Raw genomic sequence first — 11050 nt, forward strand, 5'->3', positions numbered from 1 at the left:
TGTGCCTGAGTAAATCCAATCTGTGTCGGAGTGACTCGTGTTTTTAGGTTCCTTCATCATCATCATCCCATTTCCACCCAAACATTTTTATTACCTTCTTCTTCTTCTTCTTGAACCATATTCTTAATTCTTTCTTTCTCTCGTTTTTGTTCCACCAATCATAGTGTAGAACAGCTCCTATCCACAGCATCGCTCACTAGATCGATCTACTCTCCAACACGGTAACTCTCAATTCTGCTCCATTTCTATCTCCTTATATGTCTTTGATTCATTCGCAAAATGCTTGCTTTTCGTTGAAGTTCTTAACTTTTTCCTATTTTTAGTGATTCATGCTCATTGTCTCGGGTACTTTGGATTCATATTGAAGTCGTGGTTTTTAATGCATTGATTGTGGGGGGTGAGGGTTGGGTTTCCAATTATTGCGATAATCCCCAAGTTGGTTCCTTTTTGCTTAAATTATTGAATGCTTCATGATTCTGTCCACCTTGGATGGGAATAGTGGATTTTTTCAATTGGTTTACGATTTAACATTTTAGCTCTTGATACATGAATATGGTAGGGTTAATTGAAAAGTACTAATAATGATAACTTTGATGCCACTGGCTTAGGATGTTATAGCATTGTGGTTCAATTTGTATTTTAACTTCATTGTTTAATTGAAGATAACAATGAGTTTATGAACTCAGGTATGAGTTTTTCAGCGATAGTTTGTTTGCTGAGTTTTCATTTTCCTGTTAGATTTGCAGGGTGCCAATAAGAGCTATTGTAGTATTGGTAGATGGCGCTCTCGGCTTCGAGGGCAATGTCAAAAGGTGTAGTGATAACAGTGCCTGTGTTGGTTCTTTCTGCTTTGGTGGCTGCTGTATTTTTGTTCTTCTTGTTTTCCTCTCTGTCCTCTTGCTCCTGTCCTTCAACTTCAGGCCCGCCTGTAAACCCCATCGCCAACGCCGTGAGTGTTGGTGGCACTGGTGTGTCTGATTCTGGCAGTGGTGGCTTTACTCTGTCAACAAGGAAGGCTGACGTTGAGTGGGTGAAAAATCAAATCATAGCAAACGGGCTTCATATGCATGACAATGTGCTTCGCAAGGGTATTAATCCTCGGACGAGGGCTCAGCAACTTGAGGATCTTAGACAGTAAGTCCCTTAATCTCAGTCAGTTTTATTCACTTGTGTGTTTCTGTATGAGTATATTGTTGTTTCGGGATTGCCAGATTTTTATCTCATTCATTACATAGAGTTTCAGAATGACAATTATGAGATTTGTGCCATTTCTTGTTTGCATTGAGAGTTTCAATTTGGTAGAGAGAGAGAACACTAAGGGAGACACGATATATTTAATGGTCTGAATTGTAGGGTATGTGGCACTGAATACCTGGTTGTGTCATCTAAAGTATGCAAGATGTGAGAAATGAAAATGAGTGGATGTAGAAAATTCACTCCCCTTTCTTTTATTGGTTTGAAGCACAATTTCTTCAAAATGAAGGAACTACAGATTGCATTTTTCCTTTTATTTTTATTTTATATTATTGGTATAGGAACTGCAGAATGTTATGTTCTTGCATTATGTTTTCTTCTCAACTTGAGTAATCTTCCTTGTCCTGTCTCCATCTCAATGTTCTCTTTGCAAGATTCCAATGTTTTTGGAGCCGTATATGAAATATACTTATCAAGAAGTGGTTGCAATGCCTAGTTTTTATTTGAGCATGAATGCATCAATGCTCTTCTGGATTATGATCACTAAATTTTCATCTAATTGCAGATTTAAGGGTATATCACACTATGAGGGGGATGGATCAGATAATCACACTGCCCTTCCGTGCCCTGGGGAACTCCTTGTTGAAGAACACCATAGCAACTATGGCGAGCCTTGGGCAGGTGGAAGAGACGTTTTTGAGTTTCTTGCTCAAGCTAGTCAACTCCGACCTGACTCACAGGTCTTGGAGATAGGTTGTGGTACGCTCCGTGTTGGTTTACATTTCATCCGATATTTAAATCCTGAACACTTTCATTGTCTCGAAAGGGATGAGCTCTCTTTGATGGCTGCATTTAGATATGAGCTTCCTGCCCAAGGCCTCTTACACAAACGACCTTTGATAGTTAAGGGGGAGGACATGGATTTCAGTAAGTTCGATTCTGCCACAGTGTATGATTTGATTTATGCTAGTGCCGTGTTTCTTCATATGCCTGATAAGCTCGTGTGGATTGGATTGGAAAGATTAGCATCTAAGTTGAGACCTTACGATGGACGAATCTTCGTATCACACAATATTAAGTTCTGTTCGCGATTGGGTGGAGAGGAATGCACAAAGAGGCTCACAAGCTTGGGGCTTGAGTATCTTGGGAAGCATACGCACGATAGTTTGCTATTCAATCACTATGAGATATGGTTTGAATTTAGACGGTCAAAGGCTTAAAAAATTAGCAATTTTATAGAATGAAGCATTTGATATAGCTCCGAATTGCCTCAACTTGCTAAATGTGGTTACGATCACGAAGAAAACTCTTCAGCAATGCAATGATGTTCTTGCTTCAAGTCTGGAGAGGTGGCAGTTTTACTGCTCAGTTTTTCATCAAGTGCCTGAAATCTGTATACTCATTTCAACAATGCTAAAGAGAAAAAGGATCATCTGTAATTGGATTGAGGAGTTGACAAACCGAAGGAAATTAGTTATTTTTTGAGGGGTTTTATGGTGAAAATGGCTAGCTTGATTGGTACGAACTTTTTAGTATAGTTTCTATGTAGGTTCTGATATGATAGTTGTATTTAGCAAGCATATTATTTTGCAACTGATTTTTGTTGTGACTGAAGTGGTGCAAATTATCATGTGTAATGCTCAGAATTTTAAATACTTGTCTATTTTTTGAGGATTTATATGTTGTAACAAAAGCATTTTTGCTGAATCTTTGAAGATGCCCCCCATGTTCATCCGAGTGAAAGAGGGCCAAGAGCTAAATTGTATAGCTGAACAATGAAACTTGTAGCAAACAAATTTAATGGAATGCTTGAAAGGAACAGTATATTCTCCATACCCAGAAATGACAAGAGGAGAGAATTTGTTGATTCACATTGTGTAAATGTCAGTAGGCAGGTAATGTCACATGTAAACAAGGGGATACAACATGCAATGTAGTAATGCTGTGATTATCATGTTTAATGATATATATCTGAATAGAATTATCATAAAGATGTCATTTTTTCATTGTTTAAATCTATACTGCAAATTTAACATTCTGAAAATATAACTAAATTCTATAGCATTGAACAAAATAAACACCATTTTACAGAATTTCAAAGTGTAAGTGCAATCTTCAAGTGTTCGAAGATTTAAGTACAAAGACGTTGACAAAGAGAAAATTATAAACTTGGTAGGAAAGTAAGTGCTTAATCAACTTGAATTGAGTAGTTAGTTTATTCGTTCGCTTAATCAAGTGTCTAGAGTTCGAAATTTGTTATGTATATGCAATAACTCATTGCTAACGGCGATTCTAGAGTTCGAATTTTGTTATGTATATGCAACAACTCATTTCTAACTGCGATTCTTAAATAAAACTTTCATCTGCTGCAAATTAATTCTTGATCTGTTAGGTTAAAAGCTTCAACCTGGTGATATAAATTTTTCCAAAATCAGTAGAAATTTTATTTGGAGATTTTCGTATATAAAAATTTGAGTAGAACGAAATAAAATAAATTTAGTTACAGTTGTGTCATTTTAAACTAAATATTTCATCTACAAATTAAATATATTCCTAAAATAATTCTGGGTTCTGCTTTGTTCCTTTTGACAAACCGCAAATAAGCATATGGTATTTTGATCCATAATCTCTTGTATTTTTGTGTACAATGTAGTGTTTTACTTTCAGTATATTTAGAATAATTTACTACTAATTTTTTATACTATAAATTTAAAAGAATTTTATATTTCCATTAACTTGTATAGTTTTATTTGCAATTGCAATTGAAATGTAGCTTTTTTTTAATTAAGAACATTTTTCTTTAGTAGTGTCTAAGAAAAAATAAATAAAACCCCAAAAAGAAAAAAATGGCCATGGTCATGGACAAATAGCAATGAAAGCATAACAAAAATGGATTTCTTCTTCAATGAACAAAACCCATTTTTCTTTCTTCATTACCCTTTAGCAGCAAGCACTATACTCCATAGGGAACTAAGAACAGAGAAGCAAGGACAACCCAATAAAGTTCTTCATCATGAAATTTCATATTCAAGCCCCCTTTTTGGGTCTCACACACTGAAAGGTTCTAACTTTACTCCTTGTTTCAGCTTTTAATTCATATTACAGAAACACCCATTTTGCTCTTTTCATCTTTTCATTAGTACAGCGCAGAAAGCATCAAAGTTGTAAACTTTTCCGTCTGGGTATTTTAATTTGTCTTTTCACGGAATAAGGATATAGGATTGGAAATTTTGCGCAGGTATAAAAGCACTTGAAAATTGAGTTAATTGATTGAAGAATAATAAGATTCTGTGAATAGTATTTGTTTATGTTATAGCTATTCCTAGCTCTTAATGCTTAAAGTCCCTGTCATCAATTGAAAAATTGTTAATTTAGAGCATTTGGTTTGTTTTCTTGTTTGCACTGTTCCCACTAATGTTTCTTATAATTCTGTTATCTTTAGGTGTGAGGATTATGCAATTTGCTTTTTGCTTTCAACCAGAATGGCATCACACAATTATATGGCAAGTGCCAAATCTGTATCTCTTCATTGTATAAGTTCAGGTGTTTCTCAATCTGCCATTGCTGCACTCTTTTGTAAAATCAATTTCGGCCAGAAGCAATTCTCTACTTGCTGTTTCGGTTTCACTCAACCTTGTTTGATTGACAAGTTCAGGTAAGTCAGTGGTGGCATTTCGATTATGCTTATGCTAGTTGATCATATGGATAATCTGGGAATATATGTGACAACTTTGAAGATTTGGAGGTTCTGTAACATATCAATGCAGCCTTGCACTTTGAGATGTGTGGTTATCTTTTGTACATGATTATATTATAAGCCTGTCTTTCTTAGTTGTTTTCATTGTTTCCATGTGATTACATATTTTCTATTTCTTTAATAAAATAATTATCTATTCAATTAGAGTATCTAATGTTCTAACTGTTCATTAGTGCCTACTGTTGCACTACAATCATAAGTTGAAAGTTAACATCTATCTTCATCAGAAAGATGGAATGTGTTTCATAACTTTAATCATGGTGGATTTAGTTTTGTGTAAAAATTGCTAAAAATGGGTAATATCTCTGTTGGTGTGATTACTTTATATCAGAAAAGAGTTTGGTAATTTTCAGGTAATGGATTATATCTCTTAAGATCTGCATCTATTAGTACATCCATGAATGTGATTTGAATATAGTAAGATAATCATACACTGAGAATCATGCATTAAGTCTTTGTGTTGCTCTTCAGGAGGATGACATGGTCTATAAGAAGCAGCTTAAACGACAGTGGTTTTAGTCCTTCCACTTCTAACGGTACCAATGGAAGAACACGCATAATCCGAGTGATTCAAGAGTTTCAGACCACGTTAGGTTCGAAGATTCAGGAAGTAAAGAAAAATCTTCCGCTGAAGCTTCTTTCCTTCCTGGTTGGTTTTTATTGCGCTACTGCATTTGCCACTGTTATCGGACAAACAGGTGACTGGGATATTCTATCTGCTGGCTTAGCCGTGGTTGTTGTGGAAGGCATCGGCGCTCTCATGTATGGAACTTCTCTTCCATTTGTTAGCAAAGGTAGGAGCCTAATATCAATATTCAATTATTGGAAAGCTGGCCTAACATTGGGACTCTTCTTGGATTCATTTAAATATTGATTGTTTTGGTCTTTGTCACTGGTATTCGGATGTTATTACCAGGAATCTGACAAATCTGGTTTGACGAACTGCGGCTGCCTCTCACACTTATTTAAATTAAGCAGAAGTCCTTCCATGTGAGTTGGATTTTCGCAGTGATAATGACACGCAGTCTGTTCGGTTCTCCATCACAGATATGTTTGAGACATGTGAAAGTGTCACTTCTTTGGACATAATTTAGACTGTAATTTCTAAGGTTAGCATTGCTGAAAGCCATTGCTCAAATTAAGAAGGTAGTCCATTCAAGCTGTTATGTCAGTCATCAGTATTTATGATCAGCAGAGCAATAGTTTTGACTTAGATAATTAAAGGACATTGAAGCAATCGGCAACTTCAATTTTTACCATAGATGGATACTGAGTTCTGTTTGATCAATGCTACAGTCCTTCATTCCCTTATTCTTAAGTTGGTTCATCTTGGTGTTGAATCTTTGCTGTCAGGGTTGCTGGTATTCAAGTTCTTGAAGGTCATTCTGACAGCAGAACAAACAAACCAAACTTTTTATTGGCTTGTGAGTCGTGAGCACAGATGATGAACCACAAATCCTTTCGCAACATGTTAGTTATTGAAACCAAGGAAACTCGATTCAGTTCTTGGCCTGGTGATTTCATATTTTAAGTCTGGCACAAGATTGGCTCATGCAGTGATGTGATTGTGAATCATCTTCTTGCAAGAACTCCAAGATTGTTTGTCATCTGCTGCAGGCTCCATCAAGTAATGCAGATGATGACATATGTTGATTCACAGATTTTGTTTATATATGGTAGACTCCTGCAACATGTTTTGTGAAGGTTATATATAATGTTTAGAGAGTCTTTGCATTTCTGGTGTACATTTGGATCTTGAAGATTGTGGTCTTGTGGATGTAAATATCACTTTTTGATGAACCTCGAGTTTTGGTGAAAGTATATATGAAATTACTTTTTAGTTTAGCAAAAATACTTTTGAGCTGTAATGTCATTATTACCCTCATATTAACATTAACTAACTTATACCTCTAAAAGTAATTTTACTTTATTCAATTAAAAAAAAAATCTAATTCTCTTAACTCATCCATGCTTTGCCAATGATGCTATTACAACAATCACTTGTAAGCTGTAAGTAAACAGGAGCAAGACAAAGTAACTAACTAATCAAACACTAGGTAGTATTATATTAGAACAACACTAACATGTAAGCAGCCTTATCTGAGTGCTAGAAATTATAACTCAAAATAAGGCTCAGGGGTAAGTGCTATGATTTTTACCCTTATTTGTCATTACATTTTGGCAACACCAAATATAACTAATTCAAATCACTATACAAAACTTGTGTATGTTAATGTGTATGTCCAAAGATTATTGACAATGAGGACTTAACATATACAAAGGTGTTGTAACAATCTAAGTTGTGTCATGCAAGAACAAGATATATTCATTGGGGACAGAGCCTCAAATGGAAAGCCAACTTGACCATGTCATGAATGAATTTCTACCATTAATTGATAAGGTTGGCTCTAACATGGATCCACAAGATTATTCAATCAATGGTGGAAGTTCGAAGCTGGCATAGTCAAGTGAATTTTCCAATCGTGAGAATTCAGTCCTGATATTCATTTGTTATGCAGCTCTTCATGGAATTGTAATTTGGAAAGTCATTACGAGACTCAAGCATCAACATTGGGGCCTGGATATGCTGGTAGACTCATTATGCGCTTATCTAAGACGGGACCTCCAACAGTAAAATGATAGAGGCTTTGGTAAGTTGACCCTTCAAACCCAAGCAACTGATGCACTGCAGAAGACACAAAAAGAAAACTAATGAAAGTCTATTCCAGTTATCATCACATCAAGCATAGTGTTGTCCAAGAAAAACCTTTTCCAGGATTTCAATGTTATAACTTAATGGAAAAAAGCTGTCTGAATTATCATTAAGAACGTATGCATACATCGAGATGAGTTCATATTGCTAGAGCTACTATCTTATGCACATGAACAGAATTGAAAGTATCCAATGAAGTTTCTATCTGGAAAGAATCACATTTTCCACCACAATCTAACAAGTTCACCCAGATGTTCAATTAGGAAATGATATAGAAAAGGAGCATAATAATAACTAAACTATGATGCTCATCAGTGACAGCTTAATAATGAAACATTGAATGAATTGAAGTATGATGCAAAATTAGCAATGGTAACTTGATGTGAAAGTGCAACTGCAGAAGTGATGATTAGTTATCAGTAGTTGTGTAGAATTCAATTCACTACTTCCTAGTTACTCAATCTTTGTATTAACTTATAAGTAGCAGATGCAACGTTGATCCACAAGTAACCAACAGACTGAGATTCTCAAAGTAATGGCGAGAAGGAAGAAGCATACCAGGGTCATCAAAGAAACAACCAATTCCAGTTGCTGAGATTCCAACAGCATGTGCTTCAAGGTACAATACCTGTCCAAGGACTCCAGTCTCCCAAAATAAACGAGGATACATCCATACATTCTTCTCACGCAATGTAGGCTCTAACCGAGCCAACATACCAAGGCTGAAGCAACCATCACTTGCAATCTCCTGCAAACATATGTCGCATTAAAAAAATGGAGATCAAAATATGCTAGATTATCAGTTCTATTTAAGCATTTTTTGACTCTTTTTGCAAGGGGAACAAAAAACGCTTCGTACAAAGAACACTATATATAAGGCCATCAAAACAGAGATACTAACTCTACATAATTACTGTACCTCAAAACTAGTAGCTCCTAGGAGGCTTGAATAAATAAATAAAGAGAATAACTAAGTTTTGAAACCCTCAACTTCAACTTCGAGACCTTTTCTCAGATTAATTTGCTGTTAAATATATTTCTAAGAGAATACAATTTGCACAAGGATTTTTATTTGAAAGCAAATGCTAAATTCAGAACGCCTAACTAGCAAAAGCTATAGGCATAAAACCCAAAATTATTGTCCTAAAGAACAGGGAACCATTTTCTTTCTATGTCACTATGTATCATAACTTAAATGGGTTGATATTTGATTAAGTTTTCAGCATTTATGAAACTCTATCATTCAATGTAACAATCTGAAAGACAAGTGAAATATTATTAATCATAATATGAACCTGATGGCACGAGAGCTGCTTGGCAAGCCGCTGACAATCAAATCTCAGGAGTTCATACAAAGGAAGCTCATTGGGACAGCCCTCTGGTTTGGCCCAGACAAAATCGGGACGCATAGCTTTCTTCAACTCACCCAAATGATCCTCATTCCTCACCAGGAAATACAAGCCCTGAGGCAAATCCACTACTCTATGAACAAACAAAGCAGCATGCACCTCAGCATCCCATGGAAGTGCCCGATATGGCAGCGCGAGCTGCCTCCTTTGCTTTCCTCCAGGTTGGCAACCTGAAGGAAGGCAATGTGACATCATCTGATAAAATGTATCCCTCTGAATTCCTGTAACTCCATCCATATCAACAGCGCTCCTTCGCTTCCTAACCACTTGCCTCACACTATATCCCTTGTAAGAACCCTCACTATAACTGCCACTACTCTGAAATGGATCCACCAAGAACCTATCCCCTGAAGTCAAAGGCTTCTTCACAATCTCAGAAGTTCTATATATAATATCCCAGCACACATGCTCCTTGCTAAGGGAATTCGGCTTCCCTCTCCATTCCAATTCCGGAAAAGACTCCAATATAGCATTACTCAACTCCTTGTAATCCAAATCAAAACCTTGAGTCCCACTTGGATAAACAAGCATAACACAATCAGGGTGCTCAAACTCAATCTCAGGGAACTTCCCCATAACAGCACGTGATGGAACCTCAAACTCGGGAAAGACATGGAGCCCCATAAGGTACTTCAATTCCTCACACCCTAAACCATCAAGAATCTTCACATCCCAACCAAGACCAGCAGCAGCCATAGCAACAGCACCAACAGCATGTCCAACATCATGATTACAGTACCTGAAAGCACGCTCCCCGTACTTCCAAGCCTCACGCCAGAAAATCGAAGACAACCCAACAAGGAAAGAGTTCAAAGGAAAGAACTTTTTGAAAAACCCAGGTGGGATTTTGGCCCTTACCTCCAAAGCATGTTCCTTTGGGGCATAATGACAAACACATGGTGTGTCAAAAAGTGATTCAATGGAGTTAGGTGCAATAACATAAGCCTCAGTTGGGTGAAGATTCCCACTACTCGGATTAACCCTTAAGGACCAAGTTGAAAAGCCCGTGGTTTTCCATGCCGAGAGAGCAAGAGAATCATAGAGGAACTTTGAGATGGTGGTTTTGGAAATGGGTTGTGGAGAAGGGAGAGAATGGAAGAGTGAATTGTAAAGGGGTGCATTTGCATCATCATCAGCATTGTTATCATCAGTGGGGAAATGGAGGAGAGGGAGGAGAGGGGAAGAGAGGTACCTGCGAAATGGGTTGGGCTGGTTGGCCCAATCAAGCCCATGTGGACCCCTGGCGTAGCGGTTGAAGTGGTGCTTGGTTTGGTTGTGGTATTTTAGCACGTGAGAGAGTTTGTTTTGGTCGAGGTTTTGATTTTGTTGTTGTTTTTGTTGTTCAGTGGAAGTCGTAGAAGGTGAAGAAGAAGAAGAAGAAGAAGAAGAGAAGGAAGCCATAGCTTGTGATTGGAATGAAGAAGGGTTGTTAATGGAGGGAATGAAATGGAACAGTGATGGCGGAAGTGGGTTCCGAAGGAGGAGTGACATTTTTTTCCTATTTCTTTTTTAAAAAAGCGGTAACAAATAATAAAGTGAGTTTTGTTGAGGTGTGTGGAAGCTCTGAGTTCTTTGCTTGAGAATCTCAATTCTCAAGTCTTCCTTGGACAGTTGGACCATGCTGTTGGGGACTTTCACTTTTGCTTGCTAGAGAATATTCGTTTTCATCTGAAAGAAAAAGAAAAATGATATATTCTTTTTTTACACTCTTGATTTGAATTTTTTTTATAAATAAATAATTTAAATATTTTATTTATCAAAATATATATAATTTAGAGCGTATTTACGAATTTTTATTTTATTATATATCTCGTTTACAATATAAATAAATTAATTATAAACATATTTTGTTTACAAATTATTTATTCTGTAAACGAAATATATGAAAATTTTTAAATACGTAAAAGTTGATATACTCTACATATTTTATTTATAGTGTAAACAAAATATACTCATAATTATAAATAAAATATGAGC

The 11050-nt window shown here is 36.4% G+C and overlaps 3 protein-coding genes across 6 annotated transcripts; 2 read left to right on the forward strand and 1 right to left on the reverse strand.

Moving 5' to 3' along the window:
- Positions 1 to 3065, forward strand: LOC107625927. Of its 2 annotated transcripts, none has more exons than XM_016328670.2 (3): positions 1 to 221; positions 739 to 1134; positions 1760 to 3065. In XM_016328670.2, the coding sequence occupies exons 2-3, from the start codon at positions 779 to 781 to the stop codon at positions 2412 to 2414; spliced, it is 1011 nt and encodes a 336-aa protein (XP_016184156.1). In that variant the 5' UTR covers positions 1 to 221; positions 739 to 778; the 3' UTR covers positions 2415 to 3065. The 2 variants fall into 2 exon arrangements, with proteins under 2 accessions (XP_016184156.1, XP_016184157.1); XM_016328671.2 differs by having other exon boundaries at positions 7 to 221; positions 747 to 1134.
- On the forward strand, positions 3980 to 6803 carry LOC107625929 (ycf20-like protein). 3 transcript variants are annotated; one of them, XM_021116304.1, is made up of 4 exons: positions 3980 to 4255; positions 4637 to 4849; positions 5423 to 5745; positions 6305 to 6803. In XM_021116304.1, the coding sequence occupies exons 2-4, from the start codon at positions 4677 to 4679 to the stop codon at positions 6394 to 6396; spliced, it is 588 nt and encodes a 195-aa protein (XP_020971963.1). In that variant the 5' UTR covers positions 3980 to 4255; positions 4637 to 4676; the 3' UTR covers positions 6397 to 6803. The 3 variants fall into 3 exon arrangements, with proteins under 3 accessions (XP_020971963.1, XP_016184158.2, XP_020971964.1); XM_016328672.2 differs by having other exon boundaries at positions 3989 to 4255; positions 5868 to 6803; XM_021116305.1 differs by lacking the exon at positions 3980 to 4255 and adding an exon at positions 4263 to 4432.
- On the reverse strand, positions 6989 to 10653 carry LOC107625930. The gene is made up of 3 exons (XM_016328673.2): positions 8960 to 10653; positions 8223 to 8412; positions 6989 to 7637 (listed from the first exon to the last, which is right to left on the reverse strand). The coding sequence occupies exons 1-3, from the start codon at positions 10562 to 10564 to the stop codon at positions 7510 to 7512; spliced, it is 1923 nt and encodes a 640-aa protein (XP_016184159.1). The 5' UTR covers positions 10565 to 10653; the 3' UTR covers positions 6989 to 7509.

This window comes from Arachis ipaensis, chromosome B02, assembly GCF_000816755.2.
Source record: "Arachis ipaensis cultivar K30076 chromosome B02, Araip1.1, whole genome shotgun sequence".
NCBI classification, from domain to species: Eukaryota; Viridiplantae; Streptophyta; class Magnoliopsida; order Fabales; family Fabaceae; genus Arachis; species Arachis ipaensis.

Bases quoted from the DNA above. Each gene is read 5' to 3' on its own strand.
- LOC107625927 (XM_016328670.2), top strand. From the start codon at position 779: ATGGCGCTCTCGGCTTCGAGGGCAATGTCAAAAGGTGTAGTGATAACA. The intron at 1,135-1,759 runs GTAAGTCCCTTA...ATCTAATTGCAG, and splicing joins CAACTTGAGGATCTTAGACA to ATTTAAGGGTATATCACACT.
- LOC107625929 (XM_021116304.1), top strand. From the start codon at position 4,677: ATGGCATCACACAATTATATGGCAAGTGCCAAATCTGTATCTCTTCAT. The intron at 4,850-5,422 runs GTAAGTCAGTGG...GTTGCTCTTCAG, and splicing joins TGTTTGATTGACAAGTTCAG to GAGGATGACATGGTCTATAA. The intron at 5,746-6,304 runs GTAGGAGCCTAA...CTTTGCTGTCAG, and splicing joins TCTTCCATTTGTTAGCAAAG to GGTTGCTGGTATTCAAGTTC.
- LOC107625930 (XM_016328673.2), bottom strand. From the start codon at position 10,564: ATGTCACTCCTCCTTCGGAACCCACTTCCGCCATCACTGTTCCATTTC. The intron at 8,413-8,959 runs GTTCATATTATG...ATATGTTTGCAG, and splicing joins AGCAGCTCTCGTGCCATCAG to GAGATTGCAAGTGATGGTTG. The intron at 7,638-8,222 runs GTATGCTTCTTC...TGTCTTCTGCAG, and splicing joins TTGTTTCTTTGATGACCCTG to TGCATCAGTTGCTTGGGTTT.